The sequence below is a fragment of the Anopheles funestus genome, chromosome 2RL (genome assembly GCF_943734845.2).
Source record: "Anopheles funestus chromosome 2RL, idAnoFuneDA-416_04, whole genome shotgun sequence".
In the NCBI taxonomy this organism is placed as follows: Eukaryota; Metazoa; Arthropoda; class Insecta; order Diptera; family Culicidae; genus Anopheles; species Anopheles funestus.
Window position 1 is genome coordinate 65,296,094 of NC_064598.1, and position 25,166 is coordinate 65,321,259.

The 25,166-nt window shown below is 38.5% G+C and overlaps 1 protein-coding gene across 4 annotated transcripts in view; it reads right to left on the reverse strand.

Annotated features, from left to right (window-relative positions):
* Positions 1–1,324: 1,324 nt before the first annotated feature.
* LOC125765574 (cyclin-dependent kinase 5 activator 1) overlaps positions 1,325–25,166 on the reverse strand; it is a 47,721-nt gene continuing 23,879 nt past the window's right edge. For all 4 annotated transcript variants that reach the window (XM_049430872.1, XM_049430871.1, XM_049430870.1 and 1 more), the window contains exons 3-5: positions 12,872–13,009; positions 4,213–4,418; positions 1,325–3,194 (exon numbers count right to left, since the gene is read on the reverse strand). In XM_049430872.1, coding sequence (XP_049286829.1) covers positions 3,044–3,194; positions 4,213–4,418; positions 12,872–13,009 — 495 coding nt within the window. In that variant the 3' untranslated portion in view covers positions 1,325–3,043. The remainder of the gene's footprint in view (positions 3,195–4,212; positions 4,419–12,871; positions 13,010–25,166) is intronic.

Consider the following 25,166-nt stretch of genomic DNA (forward strand, 5'->3'; position numbering starts at 1 on the left):
TTACAACGAATAACACTAAATAGTCTATACGTCGTCTCCAGCCAGACTTGTTACTGCTTCCGTACTTCGTTTTCACTTTCGCCGCAATGGTGTGTGTGTGTGTATGTGTGTGTGTAAAAATTACTGATATAATCGTAATACATATATGTAATATAGCGCACACTTAAGAGTAGAAACGAATAAAAACAATTTGGATGGAATGTGTGGAGCCACCGCCCATTAGGCTGTGGTTCTAAACATCTGCAATGTACAGTGTTGCACATACTAATAACGTTCTTCATTTTTTTTTAATGCTTTTCAACTGAACCATTTGCCAGCCATAATCATTTGTTTTCTAGTTTTTTTTGTAGTATGCTCTTCTATTTACAACCAGTTTTTTTTCTTAAATGTTTTTCTGTGCTGTTAAGTACGAAATAAGGAACATAAAGCGTAATCAAACGTTCTGAAGATGGCAAAAGAGACTGTTTATGTAGACATTCTGCAACGAATCTAACTAAAGGAACTGAGTTTCAATTACTAATGTTTTAAATATCATAATTTTATGGATATAAGAGTATTAATCAATAGACGGAATGGAGTCGTGCGTAAAACAGTTACAGATTTTACGCGAACCAAATTTTTTTCTTCATTGAAATGCAAAGAATGGAAATAGTGTCACAATTATAAATCGAAGATTAATGTTATAAACAAAAGATTAATCTAACGAGCATCACTTTCTCGAGTATTATTTGTAGCTGAAGTAAAGGAAGGAAAATTACACCATTAAACACATTCCTGATATGTTAAATTAATACTAGACGGAATGTATTGAAAAACAAAATCTTATCACAAGAAAAAAATAAAAACCAAAAAGGGCTTTACATCTCAGTTTTGGATTCGTTTGACTAGTGACATTACTTTGCACATTTTCCGACATGGGGAACGTCAGTAACCTTTCCTCGATTGTTCGAGTAACTGAATGCAAACGGGAAACGGTTTGCTTCATCACACTATCACACTACACTTTGCCCTCTTTTTCCGGCCATTATCCTAACCACTACAGTTTGTAAAACATTAACATTCACTTACACACTATACAAAAGGGTGGAACCGAGAAAATGGAAAAGGGTATTTTGAAAAAGGGGCGACAGGAAAATAGAAGGTCGAATAGAAGATAAAGGATTACCGCATTTGGATCCATTCCGTTGACGAATGTAATCGACAGGGTACCGAAAAAAGCGATACCTTCGGCTGCATACCTTTATTTATTATCCGTTTGATCCTTTTGAGATATTAATGTCCCCACATCCAAGCACTTCGCGCTGCTTAAGGATGTTTTTTGTGAGGGGGAGCAAATATTTTCTTTGCCCAAGTGGCGAAACAAGAGCGGCCCAAAACTATCATCCATTTGCTGTGTGAGTGTTTGTGTGTGAGCTCTTGTTCTTTTGTTATCCTTAGATCGTGAGTTATCGAGTCTGACCTTTCTTATCTTCGATCGTTTATCCTTGTGGAATGTTTTATTTTGTTCACTTTTGTCTCTTTTCTCTGTGTCACACGTTTCGGGTTTATTTAGATTTTGTTTTGTACAACATTTCAAAGTGTTTCTTTTTTTAATTCACGTCTTTCTGATAATTCCCATTTCATCGGAGGAGTAGGGCAGTGTTTTCCGTAGGTTTTCGTATTTCTGTTCTGTTAATGTACGGTATATTTCGTATCTTCGTTATTTCGTCGCTCAGGGGGTTTGCGGGTCGTTTGATTTGTTTTGTTTTAACTTTTTCTTTTCTGCCCTTTTCTTAAGCTACACAGAGCAAGAAAAACATTGAGAGAGATATTTAATCTCGTTGTCTTTTCACTTCGCATGAAGTATTCAATCCTTAGTCTTGTGATTTTTGTCTAATTTTGCTGTCTTATTTGGTTGTTGCCACTGTTGCGGAATGCATCTTCGCTGATGATTCTAGTGATGAACAATTAAAATGTTTAATCACATCGCATGTTTCAACGTTATCCACTTCATTGTTTCCTAGTTTTTCTTCCCATTGAGCTGGTACGTATGTTGTTATTTTGCGTTAAGCAATACACTTTCTACTCTTTCCTGTTAAGTGTGCAACACCACAACTTGCAACTGTAACGATCAAACAATTGCTATTATCCTTTCGACTACCATACTTTAGTGTTGTTGTAGTTTGCAGTGTATTTCTTTGCTTTTGCTAGTAATTGTATTCGTTTGCACACTTTTATACGTCATCTAGAAAAATATCAAACGCTCAACAGGATAAATGTGGGGGGAGCTTTACAAATGAAACATTGTACAGCGTTGGTATTAACAGACGGATGTCCTCGTGGACAGACTAGTTCGTAGCAGGCTCGTTTGGTATTGTTCGAGATTCGAGTCACCATTTTCGTCGCTATAGCTTCTTCCACTAGCACGATTAGGGCGGGATCAACTTGGCGGCTGGCCGTAATTTGTACCATGCCTTTCTTGGACAGACAAGTAATTGATTTTAATTTTAACATTCTACCCTCTTTTTAGTTCATGCTTTCTGTTGACACAAAAAGATCGTTTTTTTGTAGCTCGCATAAACGAAAGTTTCATGTTTTGTCCCGCTTATTCCCTTCGATCAACTTGTGCACCGCCAATGTTTTTGCCCGATTGCTGTCCAGCGCAACCGTTAAAAAACACATTGAGTCGCAAACACAATGAGTATGACAAATATTAGGAACGAAATATTCCCACCAAATTATACTTTTTTTTTGTATGTCACTTTTCTCTTTTTCGTTTTCCTTTTTCTGATCTCATAACGTACAAGATGGTCGTGATGGATTGATGGAGTTAGCGTTGATCGTCCAGCTCTGACGCCAGGGACATTGCTTTGTGGGTGGGCAAGAGAATAAAAAGGGATGTCTAGGGAGGGCAACCTCACATAGCTGAGCTCGTTAAACGAATGTCACTAGTTCATCAGACGACACTGGTCAGCTCCTGCAGGGTGCTGGTGGCATGCTGGTACTTCTGCTGTTGGCCGGCAATCGACAACCGGACCACAACTTCACGTGGATGGCGGGAGCGTCAAGCCGCACCACATGGCAGGTTGCCGCCGGCGTTCGCATTCGAGTTCATGCCACACGCCTTCAGTTCGGTGAAGATCTCGGTGAAGAAGCCTGGCTCGGCATTTATGCGCAGCATGTTCGATGATAGCCGGTTCACGATCAGCAAACATCTACAAAAGAGAAACACAAAGAGAACGTAAGAGCTTCTGTTGAAAAACAAAAACTATCATTGAGAGCAGTAAATTTCCCATTAAATAACTTGGCCGAAGAGTCTGCTGAATTAAGCCTAAAATCAGACATCCTTACGGTTACATGGTTTCATAATTAAAAACAGACTTCAAGCTAACTTAAAGCGAAAAAAAGCAGCACACATGTACATGCATGTCTCTACAAAGATGATACTATTAGGAAATTTTTTTACGCTGACCATGATGTCAGTATAAATTAAGCTTGCACACTGATGTCCATCATTGTGCCGGGTGAGACCGTATTTATGCGAACCGAACCATTTGTAATGGGACACTCGTTTTGCTGTCCATATAAATTCATCAGCGGCGGTTTTTTTGGGGTCTCATTTCATTTTAATTGGTTTTCAATGGAGGACAGTGTTTTCGGAGAGATTGGGTTTGAAAAGAAATGAAAATTCCAAATAAATAAATAAAATTCGTTTAATGTTGTAAACGTAAAAGTTACCAGGAACTATAAAAATAGAAAATAGATTATTTATTAGATGTTTTTGTGTTGTGTTTAATTTATTGTGATTAATATAAACCGCAAAACTGGCCATTTCCGCCGACAAAGAAATAAATTTCTTTCGCCAAATTACTAATAAATAACTCGTGCCTTACCGGAGACAGGGAATTAACATGGAAAATATCCCTCCTTTTCGCGCTGGTCGCAAAATTTAGTTCGGTTTCGTAAACTGACGTCACCAAAACAGTATCTCTGCGGCCAATGAGTGGTATGGGTAAATTATGTCTCTTCCTATAAGTATCGTTCACTTCCGCCATGTTTAAAGAACGACAACGAACTCCTTCCTAATGCCGTCCGCATGATCCGCTCAGCTTTAGGTTTCATGATTAATGGCCCACGGGAAAATTTTCAATCCATCGACCGGTAGCTGTGAGCTTTGGAGCTCACTGATAGCATTGCTCGCTTCTCAACGTGGTGACAATCTTTCGCACTTACCTGTCCCAAAATTTATCCTTCGAGTCCTCCACTAGGAACGGTTTCAACGGGTAGCTAATTTCATTTCCCATATACGAGTAGGAAAGGTATAGGCAGGTAAGGACGGCGGCTTGTAGTTCCGCTTCCTTCGTTTCCTCCCCATCCACGAGTTCGCGGACGAGCATGTAGACAAACACCACGTTTGCCGGGTTGATGAAGGCAACATCCTGTTGGGAAGAAACGATAGCACCGGAACAAACAGGAAAATTGTGAATTGATTTAATCGTACGAAGTGTACACGTGGTTTATATATATATTGTTTCTATTTATGTTTCATTTATCTTGCAAAAGTGTCAAACAGTTATAAACATTCGGAAGGCAGAATTATTCATGGACGGTAAGCTTTGGTACAGGGCTGAAAGTTGTAAAGTAAATATTTGAATCGTTCTCGTTGCGCTTCTTTTGCTAAACTTCGAAGTATAGTTTAAGTAAATGATTAACGGCTATTACTATTTTTTTGTTACAGTTCATCTGGTTTCATGTTTTAGAGGCCTATTTAAGGCAAATGTAGAGAACATTAACCCCACCCGGGACGACCTGGTTTAAACAATTTTTTTCTAATTTTTCCCTGTTTTTCAGTCTCTCTCTCTTTTCTTGGCTTTAACGACCTTACAGGTCACGCCGGCCATTTCTGGCTTACAAGACTTATTTTACCACGTAGCCGGATAGTCAGTCCTTGCTACGGCTGGACGATCCGGATGGGATTTGAAACCTGTTTTTTAGTATTAATGCTTTAAAATATGAAAAATTTATTGATCATGTTCTTCATGATCACATTCTTTTAAAAAAATGTTTAGTTTTCCGTTATCTAATGCTATTTTTCTCTTGTTCAACAACTTCACTCTGTTTTTTTACAGTTTTTTTTATAGGGATTAGCTTTTAAAAGTATATTAATTGTTTAATGTGTAATTTATATAGCTATCGTTTTCAAGCATTAACGCCCATAAACGTGAAAAGAAGAATGCAGATTTTTGCAGGCTTTGATGAGTGTAATTCAAAAAAATATTATTTAAGAATGATAGCAGTGATTTTCACGATAATTTGCTACATACGCTTAAATTTTACAATAATTAATGGAGTAGAATCGATAAATTAAATCATGAAACTAATTGGTTTAAATTGTAATAGTTATAATAGCGTCCCAGTTTCAACAACAAAAAACCAATCTATTGCCATGTCGTTTGTTTAATCGCACCATACCGCTCAAACCAATCACATATGCTATGTAACCTCAAAACCTCAAACATGCAACTTGCATTAAGATGCATCTGTTGTGACAGCCGTTGCTTTTGTGATTCGTTCTTATCAATGGCCGTATATCAGGTCGCATGGAAAGTAAATGATGGTAGCACGACGTTAGGTGTATCATGCCAGAATGTAAAATGCAGAAATCTATTTTAACCAAAAACCTAGCGTCACTGGCGTCAGTGGTTCGTTAGCTTCCCGTAATATCAGTATTGCATGCGATCCATGTCCATGCTGGTGGCAGTCAAACGGATTTAGATTGCAAATCCATCCCACAGTCACTGCATATCCGCGCCACTTATCTCGGCAGACCGATATCGAAAATGTTCATCCTGTGTGCGATAGTGTTGTAATTTATTCATACGAGAACGGATTCAGGTCGTCCCGGTGGTCGTGTTCGTCTGGCAGCGATTTGGAGTTTGGGGCATTTTTTTGTTGTCTGTTTGTAACATTCAAAGGTACAGAGCGTTGATTTTTCAAATACATAAAGGTCCGGTTTCGGACTGTTCGCGTTGAAAATGTCGCCAGCCTTTATGCGGACGAAATGGTGGCTGGTGGCGCGATAAGCAATCCATTCTGCTTCATGCATTGCAGACCGGGCTGCATGTGTGTCACTTCCATACACAACGTAAACTCACACATGCGTGCGGGTTTTTTAATGCCTTGTGGAAAGGACCGAAATCAGGGTAGTGATCACACGGCAAGCATACTTCGCCGGTGGATGAGTTATTTAACTTTGGGCAGGTTGTCATGAGCAATGCCACCTGCACCGTCGCAAACCATAATCATCGCAACTAGGTGCAGCTCATACGCATCGTACGAGATGGTACACCCCTCGGTTTTGTTTAAATATGAATAAAAATACACGCGGTGCGCGAGTTTAAATTCATCATGGGGCTCAAAACAAGATAAAGAAAGATGTAAAAACAGATTTAATTAAAAAAGACATTTTTTTTCTAAAAATTAGAATTTGATATAAATGATTTTCTTATCTTAGAAGAATTTTTCTAGCTTGAAACTTTTTAAATAAATTGCAATACATTTAACGATGATGGATTGCAGTTTTGATTTTTAATAAAAATAATTTGTTTTTATTTAATTATACGGCGTACAGCGGAATTGTCAAATAATAAGTATTTATTAGTATGATAATTTTATAACTTTAACGATGTATGACTATTATTTTTGATAAAGTTTCCATTCTAAATTTAAACTTACTTTAGTATTTTCAACAATAGAACCAAATTCAAATTTGTATGTTACTGTTTGTAATGAGGTTTTGAAAAAAAGTCAATTTACTATTTACTGAATACTCAACGTTTCCATCACAATTTGGTAAAATTAGTAGATACAGGGTTTTTATGTGTCCACAAAATTTGGAATTTCGGTAAAGAGCTAAAGACAGTAGAAATTCGAAAGTCCTGTATGTAACATGCGAAAGTTCCTATATGTTACATATAACCGTATGACACACCGTACATGTAGACTTAAGTATAATTTTGTTCATAATTATTCTACACCGAAAACGGATTTATGTTCTTTCCTATTATAAAAACGAATAACAATCATGTTCAGATTATTTCCGTTTAGAAGTTTCTTGTCTACTTCATTATTAGACTTTGGTAAGGACTTTAAGGAGGTCTGTACGACGTAATGGGATTACTCCGAAACAAGAACAAGCATATTAACAACAAAAATTAATACCAATCAAAATATGCACTACAGCTTTCTGCTTTGCTTTACTTCTACCATTTTCTCTACACTGATTCAAAATCCTGCTCTTGGAACCGATAATCGGTTGGTTTGTTTTTACTAAATTTACATCCGCAAACAGATCAAACAGATTTTGCGTCTGCTTCAATGTTCAACCTTATTTGCTTTTCGCTTGCAATTTTATACCGGTTGCATAAATCTTTCCGCGAAACGGTCGATACCGGTAAGATGCAGACGATAAACACACACACACCGCAAGATGAAGGGATAAATATTTCGATCAATATGGATTTTATCGACGATAACTTTACCATCGGTCGGGGGTTCCTAGTGTCCGGTAAGCGATTATCGAGCAGTCTCGAGCTTAAACTTAATTCTCTTCCATTTAAGTCGATAGTACACTCAGCGGGTGCGGTGATTGAAGGAAGCCCAATAATCGAAAGATTTATAGCAGTTTCGCTCGTAATCGGATTTTGAGCAGAGTTTCATTGGTAGACGGTTGAAGTAAAAAAAAATAATAAGGCGGTTCAAAGCCAAACAGAAATCTGTGCTGTGAATTTTTTTTTCCCCGTAAGCTTCAAACAACTTTTGCGATTATTTTGATCTTATAAGAAAATGTATAAAAGTCGCAGATTTTCCCTGGGTTGATAGTGAAACTTTGTTGTGTAATCATTTGTAAGTTTCCACGGTGGGATCACCTTGTCGATAGAGTTGGAAACGGTCGTTAGATCGTCTAACGGAAAAGCATCATTTTCTAACCGGTTCAGTGTTATTATATTTTTCCACCACGTTTGTTGGCCCACAGCCAATGGAAAAGCATTAATCACAGTGCCTCTGCTGACCCTTGGTATTTACGTTGTTGCGTTACATTAAATCAACTTTTCCAATGGAAAAAAATGGAAGATGATACACACATGGAAATGGTAACCCAAACTATGTATCTTCCTTTATCGAGATAAATCAACAACCCCTTGTAAAATGTACAATATTTCGAGGTCAAACCACTATCCGTGGAGTAGGGAAACGAAACAGGATAACCGACGGCCACATCACATTAGAACGTTTGATGGAAAAAGTTTCCCGCTTCATAGTGCCGGTGTAATAGAAGCCAACACTGGGACCATATTTTACCGGACTTAATTTATCTCTTGGGTCACAAAAACTAATTTTCAACCAGATCACGATGCACCGTGGCTAGTCGTAAGTGTGTGTGTGTAGCCGTGGGAATCCTTTCATAGTTTGTTATATAAGATTTAGGGTTAATTCTTAAAATATGCTGTCTGTATATTAATGTTTTGCATCACATAAAGAAAAAACAACAAACGAATCAGTCAAACGAAACTCATTGCTGGATGAAAAATGGCCCAAAAGAACCATGAACTAATGTTTATAACAATTGGAAAATCCTGTTGATGGACATTGATAACGGTTGCGGTCAGGGATAAATGCTTGGGAAGCATTATTAATCCTTCTTATCGCAAACATTGTGTTTCCCAAAAAGAAAACAAAAACTGCTCCATTCATCCTTGGCCATGGTCACATTTTACTTCGTCGCCACCAAAAAGTTGTTCGCGACGAACTCCTTTTCACGTTTTGTTTAGCGCTTCAGCCATGCAGAAGCGAGCGAGAACCGGTGGCACTTTGGAGAAAAGTTTCTCCGGCCTTGTATCGAAAATGGAACAACAAAAAATACATGCGGCACACGCGTTTCCCCATCGCTATCGTGGTGTGAAATTCAAATTTTAACAACATGAACCGAGTAAAAAAGGGCTCATTAAATTTTGAACAAGGATCTGATTCGCACCAGTATACCAGGGGGTGAAATTTACTTGCGGAATGGAGTTGGAAGGGAAAGTCGCAAAATTAACTATTCGAAATCAAGCGATTTAGCGGAACCTTTTTTTGCCGAGGGACAAAACCAGGACAGGAAAGTCCTGTAGAGAAAGGCACAAAAAAACGAGAGGGAGGACATTTCTCAACGTTGAAAGGCGATTCAAGTAAGCTTTATGATTGCCATAAAAAGCGACCGGCTATGATGCCGGTGGGGTTTTTGTTCTTCCGAAAAATGCTACCACCGCTGGAAAATTAGGACAAAACGCAGTGCAACGGTTTTTGTTGACAAGGATAGGCGGAGGCAGGGCAGAGGAGGGAAAACCTCGTGAAAATAAAACCATACCATGGGGTCGGGGATTGGCCAGGGCTCAATGTTGATGTCGAAGCAAACCGGTGCAGATGAGAACGATCTCGTCGCGATCCCATTTTGATGACCATCATGTGGCAGTGATTTCCCGTTCACAAGCACCTGTTCAGTTTTTAGCGGTGTGACCCTTTCGCTTTTTTTCATCTCCACGTGGACAAATAAAATTTCAGCTACCGAGCCTGCTTTTTTCACTATGGAGCAATTTTTCTCCATCCTTCGAATATTCGTTTGGCGTCCCTTTATTTTCTCAGGTGTCACATCCGACTGTTTCGTCACATTCCAGTGGGCTGACTGCTGTGAGAAGGACCATGGGACATGGGTGCAAAATCGTCGGTCGGTTCTGGATTCCTGCTGGCCGGATGACTGAGAACGTTGGCGAACGTCTGACAGGTCAAGCAGCAACATTTAATTGGATGCCGCATTTTTGAAGCAACCGGCCGAAGCGCCACGTTTAACCTACATTTTTGTAGGTTCAGCGGCAAAAGGCCTGAAGAGATTTAACAGATGTGGAAGAGTAGAGCAAGGCCATCGAGCTAATGGTAAGCGTGGCTGTAATGGTGTTCTCTTCCAAGTAGAGCATGGAATAGCTTGATAGCTTGTGCGTTAATTTACTCCTAATTTCCAAGGCTTGAATATGGTTTCGGCAAAGAATGGTTTAATTAATAAACGAAATAAAATGAAATGTTACAAACAAAGATAAATATATGAGCTGAAAGGAGAACATATTTAACATTTTGGCCAGACACATAACCATTCCTTGATGGCTTCAAAGCGTTTAAGGGATTGTTCTGATTGCAGTTCAGTTTTCTCTTCCAAATAGCTTTAAATACCTTAGGCCAAGGTACTCAGGTTTTCGATTAAACTGTTGGACATTAAAGATATACTTTATACAGTTTCAGGATGTATGTTATAAAGCATATTTTGTACCATACAAATCGCCTACCGTACCGATAGTAAAATCACTGAGATGTAATGAGGGAAACATGATGAACAATGTTTCAATAATCAAACATTGGTACTCATCGCGAAGCAATCTTTCCACCAGTGGAATAACATATCGACCAATAACTTGACTGTCATGGCGGATTGCTATCGCAACGCATCACATTTTTCAACCCGTAAAACGGTGGGAACAATAGTCATGGCAACCGTACAAATCGTAAGGAAAACCTCGAGCAGTAGATAAAAAAATGGCGAATTTGTATCGGGAAAGAAATATTTTTTCCACTGCGATCGAAATAAATATCTACTGCTTTGACCCAGTAGATACACAGTGGAAAGTTAATTTCACGTGGACATTCGAGAGCTGAATTTGTTTTAAAAGAATTTTTTATGTCCATTCTATTGGAAGCATGTAAATTTCAACGTAACTAATTAAATTTACATTTAATTAAAAATTATGTTTTACTGTTAAAGCGACCACGGGTAGATTTTGCTGCTAAAACAAACAAAAAATTGTTCACAGGTTTATTTAACGTTTTAATAGTCAAGGAAATGAGTATGTTCCAACGATAAGGTCAGTTGTTTCACCATTCATTCTAAGCGACTACCGAAGGTTCACAGGCAAAAGCGGGTTTTCGTACAAGCGAACCAAGCGGCAGCGTGGGACCCCCGTCTTGAAGAATCCTCGAGCTCAAGTATCAAACGAATTGGTTCTGGCCAGGGGCAGATTAAGCGATACGGTTAAGAGTGATAACTGAGAAGATGCTTGGGGATGCGTATGTCATCGTATTTTTTGGGGGGAGGGAGGAGAGAGTTGATGCCTCAAAAAATTACTCCCATCGCCCGGTCAGCACTTTTGAAATTAGTTCACTACGCGGTCAGTATTGCCAAAATTTGGCTTCTCGCGAACGGATATAGTGGACGAATGCCAAATAAACCTAGTTGATTTAAATTTATCAACAACGCTACCATCTTCAGTTTTGAGGCCCCAACTTCCATTTAGCTTTGGGCCTCCGAGTAGCTTGATCCGCAACTGTTCACAGGCACAATGCCTATTTATTGCGCCGTATACGATGATTGAAGCGAGTCTAGCCGTTTGCGTATTTGCCTACGGTGTCCTGCCAGATTTTTCCCAAGATTATCACTATCACTCATGAAAAATAAAACATTTAACTGATTTTAATGCACTTTTCCGAATCACTACACGTTTTCTTCAACCAACTAGCGTCGTAAAATGTAAACATGTATAATTGCAAACTCTAGATTTCACAACTAGCGTAGCTACTAGATGGGTAGATACATATTGGTTGCTTTAATTTTATCGACCCGAAAGTGAAAAGCGTTCGCGATGCCATTTCGAGTAGATAAAGTTATTGGTCGATATAGTAAAACCAATTGACAGATTGATTGAAATTATATTGGAGAGGAAGTAATTTCAATGCAGCAAACATGTCCATCATAAAGATGGACAAGAGATGATTCTGTTCTTCATTGTTTTACTCTTATTGCCAACACCACTCACTAACAAATTTCCATTTTCTAATGATTTTCACTAATTTCAACGGTAATATCGTGCTGCTAACTACCTGCAAAACTGCCCAGGAAGACGAGCGAAACTTTGGAACCTTATTTTACGCTACCTGTGTTAGTGCCTACGCTACAACAATGTTCGTAATTAATTTGATCATTAGTAGATTTATGACTACTTCAGCTTAGCCGTGGTAGCACACCGTTTGGCACACCTGTTAAGCTATTTGAAGCAAAGTTATCGGTGAAAAGTTTTTTTTTGCGTCGAAACGATGGTGGAAACTTTCTCGTCTATTTGCACAGTTTGGTCGCACGGTATATAAACGGAAACTACTAACGGATGAACATGAAACCGGAGGCCAATGGGTGGTGTTTTTGGGACTAATTTTAGTTTCCTCACTGCCCGAAACCATACCCGGTTATAAGATAAAACGAAGTGGAAAAGGTTGCTGGTGTGTTGGATTACACGCGTTAATCAAACTGTAGTGGTTTGTTGGGCGATGTCGAAAACCGTCACTACTAAGAAAGTTAATGCCGGGGCAATGCTCGTGACGACAGTTTTGATTAGCAGGATCCAATTTCGGTGTCGACATCATCACCCTACAGCTAAAAGTAGCACCACTCAGGGCTAAGCCTTTGATCGTGCTCATTAATTCTAAACGCTCTCAGGACAAAACGGAAGAAACCTCTGCGTGCTCCAAGCGGGCTCCATTCGGTGGGTATCATTATACTGCAAATTAAATCAAACAAGGTAACATTTACGTGCAGGAGGAGCTGTTGATGAATATCTATCGAAAGGAATCAAATGGTATTTTCGTCACCTGAATCAACACAGGTTGCACGACAACCTGACCACGAAATTAAAGTCATGACCGCGGGCGGCAGCAGTGTAAGATGCTACATTGCTGCCGGGTACTCTACCATACCATGGTGACATATCGACTAACATAACCACAAACACTGGGCTAACCTACATTAGGATTGCGTACATACCTGCCATCCTTGAAGCAGTAAACTTCTGTCGACGGCCCTCAGCCACATCACAGCGTCGCCGGCTTGGAAGTCGCGTAACTTACGGCATCGATCGTGCAGGAACATTCCTAAACACTTTAGCAGCTCTGACGTGGATGCCTGTAATTAAGAGTGGGCACAGATGGAAAAGTGAGATTAGATCATTGGTAAGCTATTGACGTCTTTGTTTGCTGGAAATTCAAATGCAATATTTAGGAATAAAAGGACTTGGTATAAATAGAAAGATGTTGAGATTGTGAAAGATTATTGTTCATTCGTGATTTGTCAAATTTTATATTCATTTTTTATACTCAACACATCTGGAAATTTCTAATTTTATTTTTCTCATATCGTCTTCTGAGTGATTCAAGGTGCTCGTTGTCAATGAAAAAGAAAAGTCCAAACTATGCAATTGGTGTTAGAATACATTCTTCTATGTTGGAGAATCTTATTTAAATAGACGCCATAGATTATGAAGATTATGGAAAATAAATAGAAATTTCTTTTCTTAACAGTTCTTCTTTTTTTAACGACCTCTAATCTAAGGTGATGCGGGCCATTTCTAGCTTACTAAAATTATTTTTCCGCGTAGTCGGCTAGACAGTCCTTGTTACGGGGGGACGGGCCGGGTGCGATTTGATAACCACCTGTCCTGTCTTGTGGAACCGGCGCCATTTACCACATATACCACCTTAAAACTCTATCAATACAATATACCGATGTACAATGTGCAAGCAATGTATTCGGAATACTTTTACTTATGCCAACGAAAATGAGATTGAAAAATAATAAAAGCGTGAAACTTAACTTCGTTCAACTATAGAAAGCAAATTCGGATAACTAAACTGTCAACTAATATGTCTGATGTACTTCCGCTTTACGTTGTATCAGCTAACCAGCGTCTAAATATTAAAACATTCAACCCCAAAAACCGTACCACCTAGGGAAGTTTGTTCGTCTGATGAAGAATTCAATCAACACCGGGCGCCAAATGTCAGCTGCAGTCACCTGACGATGCACCATTTCAGCGGACAAAATGCTAGGACTACTCCCTCCGGATGTTCAACAGACGGGGCTTGTGTGTATGTGTGCCAGCAAGTGCATTTTCCAGTTTGGTGTCATTTCAGCCGATTTTCCCTTGTTGTTAATGCAGAACACAACCCAATTCATTTTGTGTCACGACTGTCGTCATTCACCGGTGTCGTTGGATGGACAAACATGGAAGTAGCACAACACAAGGAATGGGAAAGTGACAAAGAAACAGCAACAACAGCATAAACTGTCTATCCGATTGAATACAATGCATACACACAAGCGAAGATCACCCCTTTAGCTCGATGTTGTTGCAAAAGAAACAAAAACCGAAAAAGTTTTGAGGAGAAACTTTCATCATTCCATTTTCTTTTCCAATCTTTTCCACTGCATTGGGTGTTGGTTATTGGGACACAGAAAAAAAATCAACTCATGGCCGTTTTTTTTTCTTTGGTAGTGAGAACATGGTAAGGTAGGCAAGATTTTGATTCCGTCTTCCAGGATTCGTCATGCATCAGATAAATTGAAAAACCTAGCAAACATTATGATGAGTGTTGTGGTGACGCTGTTGTGAACTGGACAAATATAGTAGATTTGGACGTAGTTGGCCCAACCCGGATGTGATCAATTTAATCACTATCCATAATTTAGGATAGCACTTTCGTTTCACAACAAAACAAATTATCGGATGGAATTAAATTTTAACAGTATTGAATGAGAAGCTGGAGTGCTAGCAATGGTAGCATTCAATCATGCATAATGAACCACTCTATTATATGATTGTTAAGAGGATTGGTTTGTTTAAAAATAAAAACAAAGGTTATGTGACTTTAGGTTTCCTTTGATTTGAGAATCACGGATAAAACGACTGACGAAACAGTTAATATAAAGAATATTAATGTTAGCTAGGACAAGCCAAGCGGCACGGAGGATAATGTGATAAACGGCGCGGGTTCCACACGACAGGACGGGGTATCAAATCGAATCTGTCTATCGCGGTGATCTTGTTATCTGGTAAAAATTGGTCTAGTAGGCCAGAATAGTCCGGCATGTCCCTAATGTCCGGCATGTTCAGCCAAGAAAAAGAGAGAGATAAACAGGACAAGATAGAAACAAATTCGTCAAGTGTTTTCCCTATTCTTTGGATACTAGGCGCACTGAGTCATGTTGGGTTTTGTAATTTCTATTTTTCAAAATTTTCCCACGTTCCTTACTCGCGTTATATACTATGCTACAATACATTATTCCCACACATGTACACCAATGTGTCCATCAGTATTTGTATCACTGCAAAGACTAACATTTTATTGCTGCTAGCGCACAAAAGTGGATGGACTGTGTAGCAATTTGTGGGTGAAAATTTCACACGTAGTGCAATGTTTTATAGAAAAGAGGGTTTTACACTTGGGAATTCTGTTGGTCTTTTCCCTTTCTACTTTCTTCCTTAACATGGAAGATGCGACTGCGTACATCTCGACACTTCAAGGCAAAAGAAGCTTTATTTATTTCAATTCTTCTATATTTTCAGCAAAAAAAAGAATAGTAAAAGGAACTAGTATAACCTTCCATCGAATTCCATTTGTGTGAAATTGTAGGAAAAAGTAACGCATTTTGTTCATTCTCAATTTTCGTGAGGCTTTTCTATTACGACTGAGAGAAACCGCCGTAAGATGTTACTGTCACTTGCGTCGCATACAGTCACACTCAATAATCTTATTTTAAATTAATGCCTTCGGGGCATACGAAATGTTTTGGACGGTGTACAATTTCGGGCTGGTCACGGATCCACGGCAAACGTTGTCCCTTTTTTCCATTTCGATTTAATGGTTATCTTCGCAGTGGATTCTTCCCACGGCGCGTTACTAGCAGCCGAGTTGACAAAATAATCTAATTCTATTTAAAAATACGGAGGATTAAAATAGGTTTCCAAAAAATAAGAAAATCACAGATAACGGTGTGGTACCGCGTGCAAATAACGAACCTGATAATGCATGTTTAGGGAGATAGAGACGGTGGTGGAATGGCAACGCAACAGAAGATAAGTGCCAGGAGCTAATGATGCTGTTGAGTGCATGCCTGGAGGCAAGGATATTTTTATCGGCTTCACAATTTCCATTCGAAGCACAAACGGGCAAGAACAAAACATTGTAACGTTCTTTTCAGCCGCTGAGAGCGAAATTACTGCACGAGAGAAGTTTGTCCTTGCGTTAGCACATTCGCCTGCCATCGGTAGTATAACAGGTTCGCTCCTTCTCGTTACAACACAGCAAGTTTAATAATCCAATCCGATCGAAGCATGTTGGTCTAAGCAGAATTGGGTGTAATTAAGCTCTTACTACCATCGGAAAGGACCCACTGGAAGCCAAGATGCCGTGGTGATAAGCTTTATCCAGCGCGTTTTACTGTCGCCATCGTAATGTCTTTGCTGTTATTATCTTGCCGAAGAATGGACGTCAATATATCGTTGCTTAGACGAAGGTCAGGTAGAATGGTGACGCTCGAATCGATCACAACTTCTTACGAGTATCCTTGCTCTCGTGTCTTAATTTCGTACCGGCTGGTACGTTAGTAAAGTGAAAGAACCATATGCGACATTTCCGGATACGGACCAAAGCGAACCGTCCGGAAAGAGTGGTCACCGTTTTCCAAACCATAAAATTAATATCGATTATTATGAAACGCTCCACAGATGGGCTACGGTCGGTCTGTGGATGGGACAACGTAAAACTGCACGGGTTTAGTTGACGCAAGCAACCGTGAATCGATAAAGAATTTATTGAACCGAACGTTTGATTATCGGCCGAGAGAGGTTACGCAATCCAAGTGCTTGTATTCTTACTCGCATATAGTCAACCGAGACGAAGAGTGTTTGACCCTTTGGTATGTAAACTTTAGAAATAAAAAACAATAGCCAAGAAAGATATGATAAAAATGGAGCAAGTTTGGTAGATGAATTTAAAAAAAGCATTAAACCTTAAATTGTGATTTTAAAATATCTCACTAATATGGTAACTTATAAGGTAGTTACAGGGTATCGCGTAGATTTTTTACTGGTTTCCCAGAGTTTTTTTTGACGAGTTCCCAGATATATTTTAATCCGTCCTGAGATTTTTTAATGGCGTCACATATATTTTTGAACGCCTACCATAGTTTGATGGTTTTCTAAATATTTTTCAATTCGTCCCGAGGTTTTTAGTTATCAAATTTGTGTGATGTAACATAATGTACGATATTTCTAAAATTCTGGATTTTTAATGAATTTGTGAAAAATACTAACTTTGGAACACATGATCGATAGTGTTAGTAAGAAGGATGAAAAGTAAAGTATTGTTCGACTTCTTTCTTCCGTAAATTTCCCTATGATCGAACGGGGAAAAACCTACAGAAAGGATTCTTTGACACCAAGGAAACATCTATGGAAGAGGTCATACTCAGTTCTGGTATAGCAAAAAAAAAGTTTATTTTGTGAGAATATCTGTAGGCCCAACAAAGTCCCCAAAGGGATATGATGTTGGGTCTGTAAAAAAGGAAGTTTGGACGCATTTCCTTCGTTGTGTTCGTGTAGGCTGGATCCGAACGCGCCCCATTTGTTGTGTGCCACTTCGCATGTTTCGCTACAAGATGAAAACACGGCCCTTCACTGTTTACGATTCGAAGGCGCGAATGTTTCGGAAAATCAACGCAAAAGAGGACGAAAACATACGAACTAGGAGAACGTACACACGAACGTGCACTGCCAGAGTAGGATTACGTAAAGCTAGGTGTGAAATATTTTACACTATATACGATTAATATCATTGCACAGATTAATTTGCAGCTTGTTGATTTTACGGCACAAGATCAACAAGAAAAGTAATCACTATTTCACATTCAAAACACAGCACCAACTGTTTTATCGGTGTATCGGTTTATCGGAAAAAGGAAGCAATTTCCACAAAATGTATCGAAAAAATTTCTCCTCTTTTCATGCTTATATGTACATGTTCGAGTCTGTAAAAAACACTTACTTGCCAGTCGGGTAAGCTGGCGAACGGTACTTAATATTACTTCTTGGTAGGATGCTCTCCTACCGTCCTAGCAATAGACGGCCATTGCTTCAATATTTTGGAAATGTAAATAAACTTGTTATTTTCAAGAATTCACTGTGATACGATCGTTTAATTAAAAATGTCGAGCAGGCCCATTAGTATGACAAAACCTGTGAAAAGTCCTTTTTTATTATTATAATAAGGAATATTAGGACATGTTGAAACTAATTTTTTTTACTATTCCCATGACTGCTATCGGACATAAAGGTTGAAAACAGTAATATAATAAAATTATATTTTCCAATATGATATTTAATTAGGAAATTTATTTGAGAGAAATACTATTTTGTCGATATTTGAAACCAAACTCAACATTGCAATTATACAACCCTTCAGAGGCAATCCGTGTATTGAAATTTGTTATTAGAAATATTTGCTCTATATAGAAGAACATCAAACAAAATTTGAAAAAGATAGAGAAACCGTAACCCCGAAACCCCTTCTCTTCGTGTGAAAGAAATCAAATCCTTTCTATCCTGTCAAGGAAAATATATACAAAGCCCCAAAAATTAGTAAAAGACAAAACCCAGACAATGGATCATATTCGATGTCCAGCAATAAATCAAAATAACACTCTTTCATAGTTCCCCAACGGCTGCGCATTCAGACGATTTGAAACGCTTTCCACTTATGTATGTGTTTCCCACTTCTTCCCCTCCGAAACCAGTTACCTGCTTTAGCGTGGTGTCTGTAGACTTAACAGCAGAGTTGTGATAGCCTTTCATACTCTCGATCGCACGAAACAACGATGCATCACAGCCTTCCATTGGCTACGACATAATATTCCCTCGGGATACCTGTAAACCTACATATACGCACACCTTTTTTGGACAAACCTTGGTCGAATTGAAACATTAAAATGATTTATTCTCAAGGGCACGACAAACAGCGGCGGACCCGTTTCCGCTGAAACATCCGAAGTGCGGCGAAGCTGGTACATTCTAAGGGAGCTTTTTCGTTCGTTTTTTTCTTTCTTCTCTTCGTTTCCATCATGTTTGTCGTTTACTTCGCCCAGGGTGAGCCTTTGGCAAACAGCACTCCGGACAGCTTGTTTCCGCAAAACGGTTTGTACGACGTTGTTGGTGCTGCTGCGAGACGTGATTTATTGCTTATTGATGTCGTGCTGGGGCATCGCTGTTTGTCTGCTTCGTTTATTTTTCGATCGATTCCAACACTCCACAGTCACCATGGGCCGTGTCGCGTGCGTTAGGAGATACACGGATGGCAAAACATGCTTCAACACAGGACATTGGTCATGGTTGAAATTGTCCATCGATCATTGAAGCCTATCGCGCGTAACGGATCCGGCGCCATGATCAAGATTTTTCATTATTATTTCACAAAAATAGGAAATTTTGATTTATTTACACTTGTTTTACACGTACGTAGGTAGAGTAAAAAAAAAGCTAAAACGTATAAAGGTTCTTTGTCAATCTAACCAATAAACACCCACACAGCATACCTTGCGGGAGTGGAAAATTCAATTGTTAAACAACATTTCATACCGTTTGTGTGAGCTCTGAAAAAGACATACTTGATATGTGATGTGATCTATCGACCAGCAGCACTTCATGCAATCGGGACGTGGGTTGATGCTTCTGCTTATAGCTTCACAAATGCAATCACATTAGTGTCTTCCGGTGAAAAGATCAAACGAAAGTGCATAGTGGGTGTGTGCACATGAAGGATTCTAGTAAAGTAAATAGAACTAAAATAGGTTCTTGTTCGCGGGAATCCTTCGGTCTGGTGATTTGATATTCAATAATTAATATTTGATTTGTTCATTGATGCGAATTGATTTTATAATTTGATAAAATTTATTACGTTACATTAGGTTTTAAATAATTCTAATCATGTTAATTCTTTTCTAGAAACCAGTATTCAATGACAAAAGGAAAATATTGTGCTAAGCTCGCTTCAAAGACTCAGCCTCTCAGCTTACTTCAACGCTCGCTAGAAAGCTTAAGCACCCTCACATGGATCAGATAAAGCAGCTTCATATCAATCCACTTTGTCATTCTTTCACCGGAAAGAAACGCAACTGCAAGACAGCTGACGCGTAGAAGAATGAAGGAACAACACAAGAAAAAAAAAACGTCCAATGATAAAGCATCCTCCAGCACGCGTCAGTGATGTAAGATAGCGCGGAACGATCTTCATTTTGTTCATTGAGAAAAGTTTCCGCTCGGACGGAATGAAAAATGCCACATTCATTTCTCGAACGCGGTGAAAAACTTTTACCACTTGCTTTCGCGAAAAATAGCAGTTGGCAGATACATGTTTCTTTTGAATGGGGAAAGGTACATTTTTTGTTGCCTGACTTATGTATAAAGCACTAAGAATAAAGCGGTAGAAGCTCCGGTTCTGGATTATGGTATGGTTTCATATTTTTAAAAGCTTGCACTTGCAATAGTTTTTACCATTAGTGTGGTAAGAACATTGTTACATTTTCCCGGGATCTCTGACACAGATGGTAGGTGACGGCGTGTGTGAAATTGGTGCCAATGTTAGCTATCTATGTTCCGTACTAGTAAGTGTGTGCTAGATGTTGGGAAACGGTTTTAATGTTTTCCTAAGAACAGCAAAGTCGGTTCGGTGTTCTTCGTATTTACTATCGTCAGCACCAACCGTGTACCAAACGTGTTGAGAATAATTAATTTCTACATTCACGTGGGGTAAAAGCTTCTTTTTCCAACAACAACAAAAAAAACACGCCACCTGGGTAGAATAGTGGGTTCAGTTTTTTCAAGCAAAATTTATCAATCCTAAAGAACCCAGTTGTACGTGACCACCTGCATTGGTGAAATTTTTGGGGCGATAGGTAACAGGTCGGAAATGTCACCGCACTCGAATTCGGCCGAGTTTTCGTGTTCGGAACTAAATTTAATTAACGAAGATGAAACGTCCGGTACACCCCCACTACACCGGGTTGAGCCATTTTCATGCTCCATATATTCAATTACAGCTAACAGGAAAAGTGAATATGATCTTCGTCCTTACTGCTGCAACCCGAAACGCCCATTAGAACCATTCGATTTATCACTCAAATTCAGAACTTTGCTTGGCTTGGATTGCCTACCCACGCAGAGTGGAAATAATTTGTCTTGTAGGCCGATTTCTCGTTTTGCCTTTCTGTGTTTTCAAGATACTGATTTGGATGATTAATCATGTGCCTTTTTTCGGTGGTGGGTAAATGATTGCATAAATTTGAAGGTTGATAAATTATTTGAACTTTTTCTATTATACCACGCCCGGTCGGAGTTATAAGCGCTGGTGGACTATGGCACCCGTACCTAGACCTGATCAATCAGCTAGAGAGGTAAGTCATAATAGTCAAAGATCACTGTTTAGTTTGTATAGTACTTGAATCCCCGTAGCAAGGACTGACTATCCGGCTACGTGGTAAAAATAAGTCTAGTAAGCCAGAAATGGCCGGTGTGACCTGTAAGGTCGTTAAAGCCAACAAGAGAAAGAGAGAAAGAGTACTTGAAATTACAGATATACTTTTTCTTATAAAATTTATTGCTTTGAATTTTTTTAATAACCCTTACATTAAATTACCCCGACCCTTACATAATATTTTACAGCTAAACAACTTAACAATTAACCAATAAAGTGTTATTTTCTTGATAAAAGTCTTGATTTGTTTGTTTTGATTTGTTTTTATTAATTTAATATTGTCTGCCAATTGCTGTAACAAAGGCTAAAGAGTTTTGAAACTCATAATCAATAATGTATATGAGTCTTTCGTATGCATGCAAACGAAATATTGTTTTACATCACGAATGTGTTTTTAAACTGAATATTGATTCACTGTTTATTCGTTTTCATTCGATCGTGTTTCAGTCAAAAGCAACCACAGAAAAAAAGTATCCAGCTTCACTGTCTATCTATATGATAATCCGGCTTATTGTGTGCCGTATACTTCAGACGAGGTGTGCAATGTTTCCCAATGCTTTTAAATTGAAATTTATTTACAAAATACGCTCATTTTCTCGTCATGCTACACGGCACGTACACCATCCTGGCACTACGGGAGGCGTACGCCGTTTTGGGTCGGTTTGCAGTGTCTGCCCAACCCCCGAAAATCATGCGATATGTTAAGCCGACATTTATCATTTTGTTTTTCCAAATTCAGTAAGCATAAAAAGAAGGTTCGGGTCGTGAGAAAGGAACCATCATCATTCGAATCCGTTTCATCTTCCATACACACATCGATGTACAGAACTTCTGCTTAGCTCAGCAGGTGGGATCTTTTCTTCGCCGTTGCTTCATGTCCTTTTTGGTAAGACCCTTGTCGCTTAAAACAGTCCTCACATGATTAAAGAAACATTACAGCGGGCGGTACAATCGTTTGCACTTTGAAAGATAATAGACAGGACACAGCTTTACCAATGTTACTTTAATAGTGCCAGCTAAGAATCACTGAGGCAATTTATCCAGTGATTTTTCTCATTTTTATCATTGTATGTACAAATAATTGGAATGATTTCTTCATTCAAATCAGCTTTAGTGCTTTAAAAATATTCCTTTATGTGAGTAATTGCAAATACCTCTGGTGTTGGTTGTAAATAGTAAAATTTCAAACGCTTTTGGAATTTAGAAAGCTGCTAAACGCAAAAAAAAATTTTAATCGATTTACATCTTGTTTAATGCAATTCGTACGATTATTCTATGTAAAACAGAAACTCAATTAAGGTGGTATGGACTTTTATTAACAATCTGGTAGGATTTTTCACTCGAAGCAACAGTGGATTTAATCTCAATCGTAACAGCTGCGTAACGAAAGTAATGGAATAAATCGTTGAGCAAGGCATAACATTGTGTTTAAGAAAAACTATTGCCTCGTTTAAGATTTCCGTGAAAAGGTGTGAAACGTTTTCGAGATACTAAACTACAAAAATAAAATCGAGACATTGAAAGGAAAAAGTCGCAGCATAAAAATGTAATAATTGGAAATGGTTTAATGTTATAATCTCCTGTTATAGCTAAAGTATACCAATCATCTCGGAGTAACAAATTTTTTGATTGTAGGTCGGAAATAACTTCAATTATCGGGTTTTATGCAGTTAAGGATGGCAAATAACTGAACAACATAAGTTGAGAGAAAGTTTAATTCATGTCCTGATACTTGCGTACAATGATTTTTATATTGAAGAATATTTGTAAAACAGATGTAAATATATTTCCGGAAAATCCGTTTCGAATGAAACATTTTGTTTAAAAATTTGTAATCATAGCTCGGGGAACCTTTTACCTAGACATTTTATAATGAATTTATTAAAACTCCAGTTAATATGAAATAATTTTAAGGTATGCATATTGGCTCACCTATATTAAAAGCTAAATAAATTTATTTGTGTTATTTTGTTTGTTATAAATTTATTGACTTACTTCCGCCGCTTCAGTATTTAATTATCTGGATTTAAAGTATTTTTTTAACACTGGAATACACTTTTTCCTCGATCCGAATATATTTACTTCAGATGAAATTTGAAAATTACCATTCATGGTGGCACAATTCACGCGCATTTGTGAAACCAACGTATGTTTGCACAGCTTTTGTGAATCAAAGCCTGCATTCGCGTGATGGCGAAAGGTGAAGTAAAAAAAATCAGTAAACGAATTACGGTGGTAAGATTAAAGAGCAAAACCGGAGAACAACAACGTACGATACGCTAAATAAGCACCATTTCTACATGCTTAAGCAGCTGCAAGCTCGGTGCAAACACTCGATTGCTTGTGGTACCGTAACCACTTGAGCCGTCTTCGAACAGGATTTAAAAATGAATAACGTGAAGGAAAGAAAAAAACAGGAATATAAAGCAGTCAGTGTGGCAGGAAATTGTTAACGGAGCCTGCGGTTCGGTGAAAGCATTTTATCCGTACCGTAACGAAGTAGTATACATGAAGCGTAACGGTACGTGTACTGATGTAGAAACATGTGTGATGGGTACACACGTCTTTTCGTTCATTTAGCGATAATTAGTTTGCCTCAATGCTAAGCAATGAGGGATGGAAATGGTGGTACAGTTAGGGAATCTCGGTTAAGGACCCGAGGAAGGAAATTAACCACAAATTTGAGTGCATCGGAAACGCAGCGTACGGCACTCTGACATGCATGATGTATTACCGATTACGTTATTTCGGCCGTAACAAGCACATCCGCTGATTAGGAGACGATTCATGCTTCCACAGTTGGATGATAAATTGTGCATACGTACACCGTGCTATTAAGATTGATAGATTTAAATTAGACATACCAAGCAAGAATCCGAAAAATACCTTCTATTTGTTTTATTTCGTAGTTGACTTAATTTTTTAACTGCCGTCAAAATAAATGCTCCAATGGAGACGCCTAGTAGTTTGTACAATTAATCATTTTAAAATGCCTAAAATGTCTTTTTATAATTTCTTTTGTTCTTCGATCGATTCTTTACATTACATTGATAACAAATTAAAAAATGTTACATAGTCAAAAGCCTTACAAAAAAACTTGGCACAAACCGAAATCATCATCTGCGAAAAAAATCACCTCCTTTTAGAATTCAAAACTGCAAAGCAAAGATTTTTACTTTTTAATTTTTAATATCATTATTCATTTTCATTGCACGCTTTTTGAGAGTAGAAGGCATTATCCTACGCAAACAATTAAAAGCTCTTCACCAGCTGCATTCTCTTTAGTCATATTAATTTAACTTTAGCCCTTATTTTTCGTTAGTACTCGACGAAATACTTACTATGTAGCAATAAAAATAACAACTTTAATTTGCGCTGTCCAATAACGAAACGTCCCCATTAACTATTCGCACATTGTTCATATTTAGCCACGTGAACGAATCCGTACAGTGACAAAAGAAACTGTTGCGCAGCACCATCCCTTATACTAGGCAAGGATGTCGCCCACAAACCTCCCCCGGGGGTGAAGGTAAAAGCAATGTTGCAAAAAGGCTATTCGTAAATAAATTCCCTTTATTGTCCAGACACGTGTACGGCTGCACTGCACTGCACCATAAGCGCATTATCTCTCGGCGCACTCTGCAAGGCAGTTATTGTGCCACGGTAACTTAAAAAAACGGGGTAGATGGGTGAATGGGTGTGTGTGTGAACGTTTGAAGGAGGCAGATAAAAGCATCCTCTATGCAACGGCTAAATTG